Source organism: Mesoplodon bidens (assembly GCF_964165515.1).
Source record: "Mesoplodon bidens genome assembly, chromosome: 2".
NCBI lineage: Eukaryota > Metazoa > Chordata > Mammalia > Artiodactyla > Ziphiidae > Mesoplodon > Mesoplodon bidens.
This window is the reverse complement of record NC_138177.1, coordinates 84,696,532-84,714,697: the sequence shown is the minus strand read 5'-3', so window position 1 is coordinate 84,714,697 and position 18,166 is coordinate 84,696,532. Positions and strand designations below refer to the sequence as shown.

The following is an 18,166-nucleotide window of genomic DNA, read 5'->3' as shown; positions in this document are numbered from 1 at the left end:
CTGCTTTATAACAAGTTTAATCAGTTATACATATACATATGTTCCCATATCCCCTCCATTTTGCGTCTCACTCCCACCCTCCCTATCCCACCCCTCCAGGCAGTCACAAAGCACCGAGCTGATCTCCCTGTGCTATGCGGCTGCTTCCCACTAGCTATCTACCTTCCGTTTGGTAGTGCATATATGTCCATGCCGCTCTTTCGCTTTGTCACAGCTTACCCTTCCCCCTCCCCATATCCTCAAGTCCATTCTCTAGTAGGTCTGTGTCTTTATTCCTGTCTTACCCCTATGTTCTTCATGATATTTTTTTTCTTAAATTCCATATATATGTGTCAGCATACAGTATTTGTCTTTCTCTTTCTGACTTACTTCACTCTGTATGACAGACTCTAGGTCCATCCACCTCATTACAAATAGCTCAATTTAGTTTCTTTTTATGGCTGAGTAATATTCTATTGTATATATGTGCCACATCTTCTTTATCCATTCATCCGATGATGGACACTTAGGTTGTTTCCATCTCCGGGCTATTGTAAATAGGGCTGCTATGAACATTTTGGTACATGTCTCTTTTTTTTTTTTTTTTAAGTTTATTTATTTATTTTTTTAATTAGTTTCTGCTTTATAACAAAGTGAATCAGTCATACATATACATCTGTTCCCACATCCCTTCCCTCATGCATCTCCCTCCCTCCCACCCTCCCCATCCCACCCCTCCAGGCGGTCACAAAGCACCGAGCTGATCTCCCTGTGCTCTGCGGCTGCTTCCCACTATCTATCTACCTTACGTTTGGTAGTGTATACACGTCCATGCCTCTCTTTCGCCTTGTCACAGCCCACCCTTCCCCCTCCCCATATCCTCAAGTCCATTCTCAAGTAGGTCTGCGTCTTCATTCCCGTTTTGCCCCTAGGTTCTTCATGACATTTTTTTTTTAAATTCCGTATATATGTGTTAGCATACGGTATTTGTCTTTCTCTTTCTGACTAACTTCACTCTGTATGACAGACTCTAGGTCTATCCACCTCATTACAAATAGCTCAGTTTCGTTTCTTTTTATGGCTGAGTAATATTCCATTGTATATATGTGCCACATCTTCTTTATCCATTCATCCGATGATGGACACTTAGGTTGTTTCCAGCTCCGGGCTATTGTGAATAGAGCTGCAATGAACATTTTGGTACATGTCTCTTTTTGAATTATGGTTTTCTCAGGGTATATGCCCAGTAGTGGGATTGCTGGGTCATATGGTAGTTCTATTTGTAGTTTTTTAAGGAACCTCCATACCGTTCTCCATAGTGGCTGTACCAATTCACATTCCCACCAGCAGTGCAAGAGTGTTCCCTTTTTTCCACACCCTCTCCAGCATTTATTGTTTCTAGATTTTTTGATGATGGCCATTCTGGTGTGAGATGATATCTCATTGTAGTTTTGATTTGCATTTCTCTAATGAGTAAAGATGTTGAGCATCCTTTCATGTGTTTGTTGGCAGTCTGTATATCTTCTGTGGAGAAATGGCTATTTAGGTCTTCTACACATTTTTGGATTGGGTTGTTTGTTTTTTTGTTATTGAGCTGCATGAGCTGCTTATAAATTTTGGAGATTAATCCTTTGTCAGTTGCTTCATTGGCAAATATTTTCTCCCATTCTGAGGGTTGTCTTTTGGTCTTGTTTATGGTTTCCTTTGCTGTGCAAAAGCTTTTAAGTTTCATTAGGTCCCATGTGTTTATTTTTGTCTTTATTTCCATTTCTCTAGGAGGTGGGTCCAAAAGGATCTTGCTGTGATTTATGTCATAGAGTGTTCTGCCTATGTTTTCCTCTAAGAGTTTGATAGTGTCTGGCCTTACATTTAGGTCTTTAATCCATTTTGAGCTTATTTTTGTGTATGGTGTTAGGGAGTGATCTAATCTCATACTTTTACATGGCCCTGTCCAGTTTTCCCAGCACCACTTATTGAAGAGGCTGTCCTTTCTCCACTGTACATTCCTGCCTCCTTTATCAAAGATAAGGTGACCATATGTGCGGGGGTTTATCTCTGGGCTTTCTATCCTGTTCCATTGGTCTATCTTTCTGTTTTTGTGCCAGTACCATACTGTCTTGATTACTGTAGCTTTGTAGTATAGTCTGAAGTCAGGGAGCCTGATTCCTCCAGCTCCATTTTTCATTCTCAAGATTGCTTTGGCTATTCGGGGTCTTTTGTGTTTCCATACAAATTGTGAAATTTTTTGTTCTAGTTCTGTGAAAAATGCCAGTGGTAGTTTGATAGGGATTGCATTGAATCTGTAGATGGCTTTGGGTAGTAGAGTCATTTTCACAATGTTGATTCTTCCAATCCAAGAACATGGTACATCTCTCCATCTATTTGTATCATCTTTAATTTCTTTCATCAGGGTCTTATAATTTTCTGCATACAGGTCTTTTGTCTCCTTAGGTAGGTTTATTCCTAGATATTTTATTCTTTTTGTTGCAATGGTAAATGGGAGTGTTTCCTTGATTTCACTTTCAGATTTTTCATCATTAGTATATAGGAATGCCAGAGATTTCTGTGCATTAATTTTGTATCCTGCTACTTTTCCAAATTCATTGATTAGCTCTAGTAGTTTTCTGGTAGCATCTTTAGGATTCTCTATGTATAGTATCATGTCATCTGCAAAGAGTGACAGCTTTACTTCTTCTTTTCCAATTTGGATTCCTTTTATTTCCTTTTCTTCTCTGATTGCTGTGGCTAAAACTTGCAAAACTATGTTGAATAAGAGTGGTGAGAGTGGGCAACCTTGTCTTGTTCCTGATCTTAGTGGAAATGGTTTCAGTTTTTCACCATTGAGGACGATGCTGGCTGTGGGTTTGTCATATATGGCCTTTATTGTGTTGAGGAAAGTTCCCTCTATGCCTACTTTCTGCAGGGTTTTTATCATAAATGGGTGTTGAATTTTGTCAAAAGCTTTCTCTGTATCTATTGAGATTATCATATGGTTTTTCTCCTTCAATTTGTTAATATGGTGTATCACGTTGATTGATTTGCGTATATTGAAGAATCCTTGCATTCCTGGAATAAACCCCACTTGATCATGGTGTATGATCCTTTTAATGTGCTGTTGGATTCTGTTTGCTAGTATTTTGATGAGGATTTTTGCATGTATGTTCATCAGTGATATTGGCCTGTAGTTTTCTTTCTTTGTGACATCCTTGCCTGGTTTTGGTATCAAGGTGATGGTGGCCTCGTAGAATGAGTTTGGGAGTGTTCCTCCCTCTGCTATATTTTGGAAGAGTTTGAGAAGGATACGTGTTAGCTCTTCTCTAAATGCTTGATAGAATTCGCCTGTGAAGCCATCTGGTCCTGGGCTTTTGTTTGTTGGAAGATTTTTTATCACAGTTTCAATTTCAGTGCTTATGATTGGTCTGTTCATATTTTCTATTTCTTCCTGATTCAGTCTTGGCAGTTTGTACATTTCTAAGAATTTGTCCATTTCTTCCAGGTTGTCCATTTTATTGGCATAGAGTTGCTTGTAGTAATCTCTCATGATCTTTTGTATTTCTGCAGTGTCAGTTGTTACTTCTCCTTTTTCATTTCTAATTCTATTGATTTGAGTCTTCTCCCTTTTTTTCTTGATGAGTCTGCCTAATGGTTTATCAATTTTTTTTATCTTCTCAAAGAACCAGCTTTTAGTTTTATTGATCTTTGCTATCGTTTCCTTCATTTCTTTTTCATTTATTTCTGATCTGATTTTTATGATTTCTTTCCTTCTGCTAACTTTGGGATGTTTTTGTTCTTTCTCTAATTGCTTTAGGCGCAAGGTTAGGTTGTTTATTTGAGATGTTTCCTGTTTCTTAAGGTAGGATTGTATTGCTATAAACTTCCCTCTTAGAACTGCTTTTGCTGCATCCCATAGGTTTTGGGTCGTCGTGTCTCCATTGTCATTTGTTTCTAGGTATTTTTTAATTTCCTTTTTGATTTCTTCAGTGATCACTTCATTATTAAGTAGTGTATTGTTTAGCCTCCATGTGTTTGTATTTTTTACAGCTCTTTTCCTGTAATTGATATCTAGTCTCATAGCATTGTGGTCAGAAAAGATACTTGATACAATTTCAATTTTCTTAAATTTACCAAGGCTTGATTTGTGACCCAAGATATCTATCCTGGAGAATGTTCCATGAGCACTTGAGAAAAATGTGTATTCTGTTGTTTTTGGATGGAATGTCATATAAATATCAATTAAGTCCATCTTGTTTAATGTATCATTTAAAGCTTGTGTTTCCTTATTTATTTTCATTTTGGTTGATTTGTCCATTGGTGAAAGTGGGGTGTTAAAGTCCCCTACTATGATTGTGTCACTGTCGATTTCTCCTTTTATGGCTGTTAGTATTTGCCTTATGTATTGAGGTGCTCCTATGTTGGGTGCATAAATATTTACAATTGTTATATCTTCTTCTTGGATCGATCCCTTGATCATTATGTAGTGTCCTTCTTTGTCTCTTCTAGTAGTCTTTATTTTAAAGTCTATTTTGTCTGATATGAGAATTGCTACTCCAGCTTTCTTTTGGTTTCCATTTGCATGGAATATCTTTTTCCATCCCTTTACTTTCAGTCTGTATGTGTCTCTAGGTCTGAAGTGGGTCTCTTGTAGACAGCATATATATGGGTCTTGTTTTTGTATCCATTCAGCCAATCTGTGTCTTTTGGTGGGAGCATTTAGTCCATTTACATTTAAGGTAATTATCGATATGTATGTTCCTATTACCATTTTCTTAATTGTTTTGGGTTCGTTATTGTAGGTCTTTTCCTTCTGTTGTGTTTCTTGCCTAGAGAAGTTCCTTTAGCATTTGTTGTAAAGCTGGTTTGGTGGTGCTGAACTCTCCGCTTTTTCTTGTCTGTAAACGTTTTAATTTCTCCATCAAATCTGAATGAGATCCTTGCTGGGTAGAGTAATCTTGGTTGCAGGTTTTTCTCCTTCATCACTTTAATTATGTCCTGCCACTCCCTTCTGGCTTGCAGAGTTTCTGCTGAGAGATCAGCTTTTATCCTGATGGGGATTCCCTTGTGTGTTATTTGTTGTTTTTGCCTTGCTGCTTTTAATATGATTTCTTTGTGTTTAATTTTTGACAGTTTGATTAATATGTGTCTTGGTGTATTTCTCCTTGGATTTATTCTGTATGGGACTCTTTGTGCCTCCTGGACTTGATTAACTATTTCCCTTCCCATATTAGGGAAGTTTTCAACTATAATCTCTTCAAATATTTTCTCAGTCCCTTTCTTTTTCTCTTCTTCTTCTGGAACCCCTATAATTCAAATGTTGGTGCGTTTAATGTTGTCCCAGAGGTCTCTGAGACTGTCCTCTGTTCTTTTCATTCTTTTTTCTTTATTTTGCTCTGCATCAGTTATTTCCACTATTTTATCTTCCACCTCACTTATCCGTTCTTCTGCCTCAGTTATTCTGCTATTGATCCCATCTAGAGTATTTTTCATTTCATTTATTGTGTTTTTAATCGATGCTTGATTCATCATTAGTTCTTCTAGGTCCTTGTTAACTGTTTCTTGCATTTTGTCTATTCTATTTCCAAGATTTTGGATCTTGGAAATAGAATCTTGGATCATCTTTACTATCATTATTCTGAATTCTTTTTCAGGTAGACTGCCTATTACCTCTTCATTTGTTAGGTCTGGTGGGTTTTTATCTTGTTCCTTCACCTGCTGTGTGTTTTTCTGTCTTCTCATTTTGCTTATGTTACTGTGTTTGGGGTCTCCTTTTTGCAGGCTGCAGGTTCGTAGTTCCCGTTGTTTTTGGTGTCTGTCCCCAGTGGCTAAGGTTGGTTTAGTGGGTTGTGTAGGCTTCCTGGTGGACGGGACTACTGCCTGTGTTCTGGTGGTTGAGGCTGGATCTTGTCTTTCTGGTGGGCAGGTCCACGTCTGGTGGTGTGTTTTGGGGTGTCTGCGGACTTTTTATGATTTTAGGCAGCCTCTCTGCTAATGGGTGGCGTTGTGTTCCTGTCTTGCTACTTGTTTGGCATAGGGTGTCCAGCACTGTAGCTTGCTGGTCGTTGAGTGAAGCTGGGTGCTGGTGTTGAGATGGAGATCTCTGGAAGATTTTCGCCGTTTGATATTATGTGGAGGTGGGAGGTCTCTTGTGGACCAGTGTCCTGAATTTGGCTCTCCCACCTCAGAAGCACAGCACTGACTCCTGGCTCCTCAATTTGGGATGATTTGTTGTCTATTCATGTATTCCACAGATGCAGCGTACATCAAGTTGATTGTGGAGCTTTAATCCACTGCTTCTGAGGCTGCTGGGAGAGATTTCCCTTTCTCTTCTTTGTTCTCACAGCTCCCGGGTCTCAGCTTTGGATTTGGCCCCGCCTCTGCGTGTAGGTCGCCGGAGGGCGTCTGTTCTTCGCTCAGACAGGACAGGGTTAAAGGAGCAGCCGCTTCGGGGACTCTGGCTCACTCAGGCCGGGGGGAGGGAGGGGCACAGAGCGCGGGGTGAGCCTGCAGCGGCAGAGGCCGACATAATGTTGCACCAGCCCGAGGTGCGCCGTGCGTTCTCCCAGGGAAGCCGTCCCTGGATCCCGGGACCCCGGCAGTGACAGGCTGCACAGGCTCCCTGGAAAGGGGGCATGGACAGTGACCCGCGCTCACACATAGGCCTCTTGGCGGCGGCAGCAGCAGCCCCAGCGTCCCACGCTCGTTTCTGGGCTCCGCGCTTTCAGCCGCGGCTCGCGCCCATCTGTGGAGCTCCTTTAAGCAGCGCTCTTAATCCCCTCTCCTCGCGCACCAGGAAACCAAGAGGGAAGAAAAAGTCTCTTGCCTCTTCGGCAGCTCCAGAGTTTTCCCGGACTCCCTCCCGGCTAGCTGTGGCGCATTAGCCCCCTTCAGGCTGAGTTCTCGCCGCCAGCCCCAGTCCTCTCCCTGCGCTCTGACCGAAGCCCGAGCCTCAGCTTCCAGCGCCGCCCGCCCCTGCGGGCAAGCAGACAAGCCTCTTGGGCTGGTGAGTGCTGCTCGGCACCGATCCTCTGTGCGGCAATCTCTCCGCTTTGCCCTACCCAGGTACGTGGGGAGTTTCTTGCCTTTTGGGAGGTCTGAGGTCTGAGGTCTTCTGCCAGCATTCCGTAGGTGTTCTGTAGGAGTTGTTCCACATGTAGCTGTATTTCTGGTGTATCTGTGGGGAGGAAGGTGATCTCCGCCGAAAGGGATCATACTTTGAGAACTACTGATTTGTGGTAGAGAATAGTCACAGGCTTTGAAAACAAAACAAAACCACCTTTGATTTCAGTGACTTCTTAACCTTTTCATTTATTAGATTATTGAAAATGTTAAAGGATGTAGTTTATGTAATATTACAGCTTTTGCTCTTCATTAAACTAATATTTAGACTTAAAAATTATTATAAAATGTTAATCTGTAACAATTTATTTCTGCAGAAAAATTATACATTGGAAAATTTAAACTGGTTTATATGTTAGCAACTTCAGGACACCCAGAGGTCTTTTTTTTTTTTAACTTTCAATACCATTTAATGAGATTTGGAAGGTATGACTACATTATATTGACCTTAAAAAGTTTTTTTGGTTGAGATATAATTGACATATAACATTATATTATTTTTAAGTGTACAATGTAATGATTGATATATGTATATATTGCAAAATGATCACCACAATAAGTCTAGTTAATATCCATTACCACATATAATTACAGATTTTTTGCTTTGACAAGAACCCTCAAGATCTACTCTCTTAGCAACTTTCAAATATACAGTATTACTAACTATATTCATCATGCAGTATATTACATCCCCAGGATTTATTTTATGACTGGAAGTTTGTACCTTTTAACTTCCTTCACTCATTTTGCCCACCTCCCACCTCTGTCTCTGGCAGCCATCAATCTGTTGTCTGTATCTATAAGTTTGTTTTTAATTTTTTTTAAGATGTCACATATAAATGAGACCATATGGTATTTGTCTTTCTTTGTCTGAGTTATATCATATAGCATAATGCTCTCAAGTTCCATTCATAATGTTGTAAATGACAGGATTTCCTTCACTTTTATGGGTGTATATATATTCTAGACTTTATTTATCTGTTGATAGTTAGGTTGTTTCCATGTCTTGACTGTTGTAAATAATGCTGCATTGAACATGGTGATGCATATACCTTTTCAAGTTAGTATTCTTGTTTCCTTTGGATAAATCCCAAGAAGTAGAATTGCTAGATCATATGGTTTTATTTTTAATTTTTTGAGGAACCACCAAACTGTTTTTCATAGTGGCTGAACCAATTTATATTCCCACCAGTAGTGCACAAGTGTTCCCTTTTCTCCACATCCTCACCAACACTTGTTATCTCATCTTTTTAATAATAGTCATTCTAATAGGTGTGAGGTAGTATCTCATTGTGATTTTGATTTGCATTTCCCTGGGGGTTAGTGATGTTGGGCACCTTTTCATGTACCTGTTGACTATCTGTATGTCTTCTCTGGAAAAACCTCTGTCCAGATCCTCTGCCCACATTAAAATCAGATTGTTTTTTGCTATTGAGTTGCATGACATCTTATACTTTGGATATTAACCCCTTATCAGATATATGATTTGCAAATATTTTCTCTCATTTAGTATTTTGCCTTTTAATTTTGTTTATGGTTTCCTTTGCTGTGCAGAAGCTTTTTAATTTGATGTAGCCCACTTGTTTATTTTTCCTTTTGTTACCTTTGCTTTTGGTGTTAAATCCAGAAAATCATCACCTATGTCAAAGAGCTTACTGCCTATGTTTTCTTCTAGGATTTTTATGATTTCAGATCTTAGGTTCAAGTCTTTGATCCCTTTTGACTTTATTTTTGTGTATGGTGTAAGGTAGTGGTCCAGTTTTGTTCTTTTGTATGTGGCTGTCTAGTTTCCCCAACACCATGTATTGAAGAGACTGTCCTTTCCCCATTCTATATGTTTTTGGTTTCTTCGTCATGAATTAATTGACTGTATATCTGTGGGTTTATTTCTGGACTGTCTATTCTGTTCCATTGATTTATGTGTCTGTTTTTATGCCAGTACCATACCATTTTGGTTACTATAGCTTTATAATGTAGTTTCAAATCAGGAAGTGTGATGCCTCCAGCTTTGGTCTCCTTTCTCAAGATTACTTTGGCTAATTGGGGTTTTTGGTGATGCCATACAAATTTTGGTATTGTTTGTTCTGTTTCTGTGAAAAATGCCATTGGAAATTTGAGTGGGATTGCATTGAATTTGTAGATTGCTTTCACTAGTGTGGTGTTGTGATTTATAAGAAAAAAATATATATTTGGTCATTCAGATGGCCAGAATATATTTCACATATATATTTAGTTTTCATCCATCTTTCCTGACTCACAACTCCTCAAACCCTTGGAATTTCCTAAATGTTGAGAGTGAAAAGGTGTCTTGTTATGCTAATGCGGTGACTTTTGGACCCCACCTAAGGATAGGGGCCGGTTGCCTGGAGAGCCAACCAAGTGGTTAGAGGATTGGAACTTCCAACCTCTGGGGACGGGCGAGGGCCTGGAGGTTGAATCAGTTGCCAATGGCTAAAGATTTAATCAGTCATGACTATCTAATGAAGCCTCTGTAAAAACCTGAGAGGTCAGGGTTCGAGAGGTTCCTGGTTGGTGAACATGTGGAGATTTGGGGAGAATGATGAGCTCGGAGAGAGCATGAAAGATTCTCACCCTTTCCTCATACCTTGCCCTGTGCATCTTTCCCACTTGGCTGTTCCTGAGTTATATCCTTTTATGATAAACCAGTACTCTAGTAGGTAAATTGTTTCTCTGAGTTCTCTGAGTCATTCTAGCAAATTAATAGAACCCAAGGAGGAGGTCATGGGAACCTCTGATTATAGCCAGTTGGACAGAACCACAGGTAACAACCTGGGCTTGCAACTAGCATCTGAAGTTGGTGGGATAAGGGGAGGGTAGCAGTCTTATAGGACTGAACCCTTAACTTATGAAGTCTGATGCTATCTCCAGGTAGATGGTGTCAGAATTGAATTGTAGGACACTCAGCTGTGGTGCCCAGAATTGCTTGTTGGTGTGAGGAACCCCCTTCCAAATTTGGAATTGGTACCAGACTCCATTTAGGTAGTGTGGACATTTTAACGATAATAATTCTTCTAATTCATGGACACAGAAGATTTTTCCATTTATTTGTGTCTTCTTCAATTTCCTTCATCAGTGTGTTATAGTTTTCAGTGTGCAGGTCTTTTACCTCCTTGGTTAAATTTATTCCTAAGCGTGTTATTCTTTTTGATGCAATTGTAAATGGAATTATATTCTTAATTTCTCTTCTGATAGTTCGTTATTAGTGTACAGAAATACAACTGATTTTTGTATGTTGATTTTGTATCCTGTAACTTTATTGAATTTGTTTATTAGTTCTAACAGTTTTTTGGTGGAGGCTTTAGGGTTTTCTATATATAATAACTTGTCATCTGCAAATCGTGACAGTTTTACTTTGCTCTTTCTGATTCAAGTGCCTTTTATTTTCTTGTCTATTGCTGTGGCTAGGACTTCCAATACTATGTTGAATATCAGTGGCAAGAATGGGCATCCTTGTCTTGTTCCTGATCTTAGAGGACAAACTTTCAGCTTATCAGGGTTGAGTATGATGTTAGCTGTGGGCTTGTTATATATGGCTTTTATTATGTTGATGTAGGTTCCCTCTGTACCCACTCTGTTGAAAATTTTTATCATAGACGGATTTTGAATTTTGTCAAAAGCTTTTTCTGCATCTGTGAGATGATCAGAGGTCTTATTCACATAATTAATGACTCTTCAGAAAATTACTTATTTTATGTTTTGAAGGTAAGATAGCTAGAATATTTCTGGGGTAATTAGTAATGAAAATCCCAATCCTCTCTTCTCATTTTATTTCTTAGGTGAATCTGGAACTGTTTACTAAAAGGTTATTGAAAGCTACTTGGGTAGAAACTTTTTAAGGAGCTTTTCACTTTAAAAGGAGGCAGTTATTAAATCATCTTTGCTAATAGTACAGTCAACCAATTTTTCCTTCATATAGTCACTTATGAATGATATGTGATATATATTAAATATTATGATGTTTTAAGAATTTCTTTAAAATTGTAACAGTAATGTTTCATAACTTTTATATATTTTGCTTTTGAGATAGATTACACTTATGCAAACTCTTTCCTCTGTTTCAGGAATAATGCTACAAGGCATTTATGTAATGTACTCAAAGAAACTTGTGCCAGATCTGCTGAAAAGACAAAGAAATGTAAATATCTTTCTAATTTTATATGATTTTATCAATTTGTTGTTATTACTTTAATGGTGGGGGGGTGGAGAGGGGAACAAATAATATTTTCAGTTTTTGGAACCAATTAAAAACGTTTTTTTTAATTTTTAAATTTTTATTTATTTATTTATTTGGCTGCATCGGGTCTTAGTTGTGGTACGTGGGGTCTTCATTGCAGCATGCAAGGTCTTTTGGTTGTTGCATGTGGGGTCTTTTTGTTGCAGCATGTGGGCTTCTCTCTACTTGTGGTGCACGGGCTCCAGAGCACGCAGGCTAGGTAGTTGTGGTGCATGGGCTGTCTAGTTGCAGCACGTGGGCTCCAGAGTGTGCAGCCTCAGTAGTTGCGGCATGTGGGCTCTCTAGTTGTGGTGCGTGGGCTCTAGAGCATGCAGGCTCAGTAGTTGTGGCACGACCTTAGTTGCCCTGTGGCATGTGGTATCCTAGTTTCCCGACCAGGGATCGAACCCATGTCCCCTGCATTGGAAGTTGGATTCTTAACCACTGGACCACCAGGGAAGTCCCAGGAGCCATTTTTTATTTGAACAAGTTATATGTGTCTCATACCATTTCTTTATATAAGTAGTACCTAGATTCTCAGTTCTTTGAGCTTTGAAATGTTCTTCAAGCTTTTTGAAAGATAATATATTTTAAAAGATATATGTTTACTTGCCATTTATGGTTAATTCTCATTTCAGTTAAAGTGTGATCTTGAGACTAACCTTCTCTTCTGTTTGGAACAACCAGGAAATTGAATCAAGAATGATATATAGCCATGTTCATAATAGAAAATACTGATGGAGGGCTATGCTGAAAGCATAGTGCTTAAGAATAGCAGTGTAGTATTTATTTATAAATAGAATTCTCAAATTTCTTCTAAAGAAACATTATTTTAAAACATTCTATTAAGGTTGTGGTACATATGTGAAAGTGCATGTTTTTATTTTATGCATATTTTGATGTTAATTGTAAAGTAGGAATTTTTTTCATTTTGATGAAAAACATAATCTGATTTTCAAAAATAATTGTTTTTGTCATTGTCATTAATCTGCCACTAGGTCTACTTTGTTGTTTGTTTGTTTCTGCCAAGAATCTGTTGGGAAATACTGTCTACCTGCTTTTTTGGGATAGACTCTATTTTTCAAATTTTAATTGATACCACACAGCTTAAGAGCTTGGACTGAAGAGATAGATAGCCCTGTGCTCAAATTCAAACTTTCAGTTATCTGCTTGACCTTGAATAATTTGAATAATTTATGTAATCTCTGACCCTCTGTTTATTAGTTAATAAAGTACCTCTTAGTGTTGTTTTGAGAATTAAAGTAGTTAATAAATATAAAATGCTTAAACAGTACAAAGTGCTCAATAAATGTTAGCTGTTATTATTATTTCTAGTATGCAGTATTGCTAGTTATTTTATTCTTGGTCTCTGCCTAAAGTACTTTGCTTTTGCAACTAGATGTACCTTCAAGAATGTACTGCACCACTATCAGCTCTTCCACGATACCCTGTTTATTCAACTTGCAAGATTAACTTTTCTGTCTAAATATAAAAAGTGGTGAAAAGTATATGGATGGGGTAGAGAGATAGTATATGGACTGCATTGTAGAAAGTAACCTGGGCTAGAGAGACAAGGCTGCTAGTTCTTTCTTCCATTTAGTTTTAAGCTAAGTCAGATATCAGATGGTGGGAGAGGTCTGAAGAAACTTTTAAACATTTTTAGGTGATCTCTTAAGTGAACTAAAGAGTATATCTTTTTTTTTTCATATTTCAGTTTATGTATGTATGTATGTATGTATGTATGTATGTATGTATGTATTTATGGCAATGCCACATGGCTTGCAGGATCTTAGTTCTCCGGTCAGGGATTGAACCTGTGCCCTTGGCAGTGAAAGCACAGAGTCCTAACCACTGGACCACCACAGAATTCCCCTAAAGAGTGTATCTTGATGTGACATGTAGATTCTTTTTTTCCTAAAACATCTTTTATTTATTCTATTATTATTATGATTATTATTATTTTTAAAATTTTTATTGGAGTATACTTGATTTACAATGTTGTGTTAGTTTCAGGTGTACAGCAAAGTGAATCAGTTACACATACATATACATATATCCACTCTTTTTTAGATTCTTTTCCCATATAGGCCATTACAGAGTATTGAGTAGAGTTCCCTGTGCTATGTAGTAGGTCCTTATTAGTTATCTATTTTATATATAGTAGTCTGTATATGTCAGTCCCAATATCCCATTTTATCCCTTACTCCCACCTTACCTCCTGGTAACCATAAGTTTGTTTTCTACATCTGTAACTCTGTTTTGTAGATAAGTTCATTTGTACCTTTTTTAAGATTCCACATATAAGCAATATCATACGATATTTGTCTTTCTCTGTTTGACTTACTTCACTCAGTATGATAATCTCTAGGTCCATCCATGTTGCTGTAAATGGCATTAGTTCATTCTTTTTTCTGGCTGAGTAATATTCTGTTGTATATATGTACCACATTTTCTATATCCATTCCTCTGTGGATAGACATTTAGGTTACTTCCATGTCCTGGCTATTGTAAATAGTGCTGCAGTGAACATTGGGGTGCATGTATCTTTTTGAATTATGGTTTTCTCCGGATATATGCCCAGGAGTGGTGGAACATATGGTAGCTCTATTTTTAGTTTTGTAAAGAACCTCTATACTGTTCTCCATAGTGGCTGTACCAGTTTACATCCCCACCAACAATGTAGGAGGGTTCCTTTTTCTGCACACCCTCTCCAGCATTTACTGTTTGTAGATTTTTTGTTCATGGCCATTCTGACTAGTGTGAGGTGATACCTCATGGTAGTTTTTTTTTTTTAATCTTTCAGATGGTAAAATTGTTTTTTTTTAAGATACTATAATTTATTTATTTATTTTTGACTGTGTTGGGTCTTCGTTTCTGTGCGAGGGCTTTCTCTAGTTGCAGCAAGCGGGGGCCACTCTTCATCGCAGTGCATGGGCCTCTCACTATCGCGGCCTCTCTTGTTGTGGAGCACGGGCTCCAGATGCGCAGGCTCAGTAGTTGTGGCTCACGGGCCTAGTTGCTCTGCGGCATGTGGGATCTTCCCAGACCAGGGCTTGAACCCATGTCCCCTGCATTGGCAGGCAGATTCTCAACCACTGCGCCACCAGGGAAGCCCTCAGATGGTAAAATTTTTATTGGAAATACCTGATCTATATTTAGAACTCATAAACGTACAGTTGAAAAAAATAGATTCACATACCCAAGTTGTTCCAAACACACTTATAAGTTTTCCAATCACTGAATCAAGAAATGAGTTTTAAATTTAATTAAAATGAAATAAAATGAAAAATCAGTCCCTCCATCTCATCAGCCACATTTCCAAAGGTCTGTTGCTCACCTTTGGGGCATTGGAGGTCTAGATAATAATGTTAAGCCTAAGTCTGATTGTACTGTTGCTGTGCTCCTAATTCTCCAGCAGTTTCCCATCACACTCAATGGAAAAGTCAAAGTCCTGACAATGGTCCGCAAGGCCTTTCATGTCTGCCACTGCCTACTCTTCCATCCTCATCTCTTGCTTCTCTCCCCCTCATTGACTCCACTCTGGCCACCTCAGACTCTCCAGACCTACTCCCACTTCAAGTTCTTTGTCCCTGCTGGTCCCTCTGCCTGGGATGCTCCCACCCCTCCTCAACATCATCATGTGCTGCTCCCTCACTTCCTTCAGGTCTTTATTCAAATACCATCTTCCCCTAGGTTCTAGCCTAGCCACTCTATTGTACATTGATGACCCCAACCCCTACTGACACTTCAAGTCCTTCTTCCCTGAATTGTTTCACTCCTGGGCAGTCAATCACTATCTGACAAACTCTAGATTTTACTTTTTTGAGATGTTTATTATCTTACCTCCTCCCACAATGGAATGTAAGCTCTATGAGATTAAAATTGTTGTCTGTTTATTCACTGCTGGATCCCTGGCCCTGAGCATATCACTTGTTGAATAAATGTACCTCATGGTAGTTTTGATTTGCATTTCTCTTAATTAGTGATGTTGAGCTTTTCATGTGCTTTTTAGCCATGTGTATGTCTTCTTTGGAGAAAAGTCTTTTTAGGTCTTCCACCCTTTTTTTTTTTTTTTTTTTCTTTTTGCGGTATGCGGGCCTCTCACTGTTGTGGCCTCTCCCGTTGCGGAGCACAGACTCCGGACGCGCAGGCTCAGCGGCCACGGCTCACGGGCCCAGCCGCTCCGCGGCACATGGGATCCTCCCAGATCGGGGCACGAACCCGTATCCCCTGCATCGGCAGGCGGACTCTCAACCACTGCGCCACCAGGGAGGCCCTATCCACCCATTTTTTGACTGGGTTGTTTGCTTTTTTGATATTGAATTGCATGAGCTGTTTGTATATTTTGGAGATTAATTTCTTGTCGGTTGCTTCATTCACAAATATTTTCTCCCATTCTGAGGGTTGTCTTTTTGTTTTGTTTATGGTTTCCTTTGCTGTGCAAAAGCTTTTAAGTTTAATTAGGTCCCATTTGTTTATTTTTGTTTTTATTTTCATTACTCTAGGAGGTGGATCAAAAAAGATCTTGCTGTGATTTATGTCAGTGTTCTGCCTATGTTTTCCTCTAAGAGTTTTGTAGTCTGTGGCCTTACATTTAGTTCTTTAATCCATTTTGAGTTTATTTTTGTGTATGAGGGAATGTTCTAATTTCATTCATTTACATGTTGCTGTCCAGTTTTCCAAACACCACTTATTGAACAGACTGTCTTTTCCCATTGTATATTCTTGCCCTAAAAAATCTTAATACTTGCCTTATATTTACTGTAAACTCCATCTGTATTCTTGCCATAAACCTTTATTTTTGCTATTGTAATTTTCTCTGTCTTTTATTTATTCATTCAGCATTTTAAAAAGTGCCTACTATGTGCCATGAAGTGTTCTAGATGCTGAGGGAAAACAGTATTAAACAGACAAAATTTCTGCTATTATGGAGTATGCACTCTTGTAAAGGGACATATACCATAAATGAATAAATAAAATACATGTTGGGTGATGACAACTGCTTAAAAAGAGAATATTTTGGGATAGGGTATTTGGGGAAGTTTTTTTCTGATTAAGTGGTATTTGATTAGAGACCTGAATAAATGAGTGAATGTATCATGTAGCTATTTTGGGAATGAATATTTCAGGCAGAGGAAACAGCAAATGCAAAATCCCTTAGATGAGAGCCTGTTGAATCTTTTCAAGTCATAACAGTGAGGTCACTGTGCTGTTCCTTCCATATTTCTTACCTTTTTTGTATCTTTCGTCTTCTTTTCTCATTGTGCCCCCTTCAAGATAATTTCTTCTGCTTTCTTCCAGTTCACTAATTCTCTATTTAGCTATTTCTAAACTGTTTTAAAATTCATCTGTTAGGCCTTAATTTCTGCTCTTGTATTCTCTGATTCTGTTCTTTAAAAAATATCTGTAGTGTTACTTTTTAGAGTTTCAAATTCCTTGCAGAAATTTTTAAGCTCATTTTTTTTTGTCTTCATGAGCATAGTAAGCTTAGTTTTATTAAATTTTTTGTCCAGCAATGCCAATATCTGGGATCCCTTGGGATCTGTTTCTGTGGTTTGTTGTTTTGTAGATTCTAGTTCTTGTTGTTTATCTCATTGTGTACTTCATTATTTTTGATTGTTTGCTTGAGACTTAGAATGATGTGACATTTTCCTAGTTCTTTGAATGCTGAGAAATTTTAGATTATATCCTGGACATGCTGTGAGATTCTGGGTCTTGTTAAAAGTCCCCTGGAGAATGTTTGTTTGTATTTTAGCAGATAGGCAACTCAAGTTTAGATCACAGGTTCTATCTTACCTTTTGTGTGCTGGGGTTCCATTATCAGTTCAGTTTTCAAAGCTTTTGCCATGTTACTCTGCGTCTGTTTCATGTACGCTCCACTCAAGGTTAGATTAGTTCTGGGACTTGGATAGTGATTTCAGAGCCTTTGCTATATTTGCCTTGGGTCTATCTTGTACATGCACATCCTCCCTTTTCCCTATGGGACTTGTGCCAAGTCATACAAGTAATTAGGGAATCCCCTTCTCCAGCTCTCTCTAGCATCGCCCCTTCACCCTCAGCCTTACAGGGGTCCTGTCCTCCTGTCCTTTGGTGAGAGACATGGAGTTTCTCCTGGGGTTTTATATGTCCTTGCTGCCATGGCTGCTGTAGCTCCACTACTGGAGCCACCCTTGGGGCAGTGCTGGAAGAGAAAGAAAAAAAAAAAAAGAAAATAAATTAGGATTTCCTTTTGCTTTTGCAGTTCTGCTGGGCCCTTACACTTTAGTAATGCTAGGAGAGGAGGTAGGAAAAAAACTAAACAAACAGGAAACTCGCCTTCACATGAGTCACTTCTTCAAGATTTTACTTTTCTTTCCAATCTACCTGCTTTTGCTTACTTTTCAGATTCCTCGAGTAGTTGCTTTATGGATTTCATCCAGAGTTTTTAGTTGTAATCAATGGGAGAGAAGGGCTATCGTGGGCTTATTCCATCTTGACTGACACTGGAAGTTGGTTTAGGTTTTCTGAGTTATAATCCTCAACCTATTCTTGGCCTGATGATTCATCATTATCTTTTTAGATCTTTGATTCTTTCAATAATTCAAAAAATTCCTCCAGATTTTTGTCTTTAGGAGGAAGGTTGGTCTGAATTATTTAGTCATTACCATAAAACAGAGTCCTGGATGCTTTTTCAAAATATAGATCAAATAATGTCACTGTCTAATTTTTTCAGTGGCTTTCCATAGTTTTCAGGATAGCATGGTGTTTTTCACTTCCCTTCACCTTGCCAAATGTTTTCACATGTCCCACATACACAAGCTCATGGAGAACTACTTGTTAACCCCTAAACAGATTATACTT

At 38.6% G+C, this 18,166-nt stretch overlaps 1 protein-coding gene across 3 annotated transcripts in view; it reads left to right on the top strand.

Moving 5' to 3' along the window:
• The window catches only part of SYCP1 (synaptonemal complex protein 1), a gene marked incomplete at both ends in the record, with an annotated part of 166,705 nt that overhangs the window by 4,874 nt on the left and 143,665 nt on the right, over positions 1 to 18,166 (top strand). For all 3 annotated transcript variants that reach the window (XM_081225557.1, XM_081225556.1, XM_081225555.1), the window contains one exon: positions 11,175 to 11,248. In XM_081225557.1, coding sequence (XP_081081683.1) covers positions 11,175 to 11,248 — 74 coding nt within the window. The remainder of the gene's footprint in view (positions 1 to 11,174; positions 11,249 to 18,166) is intronic.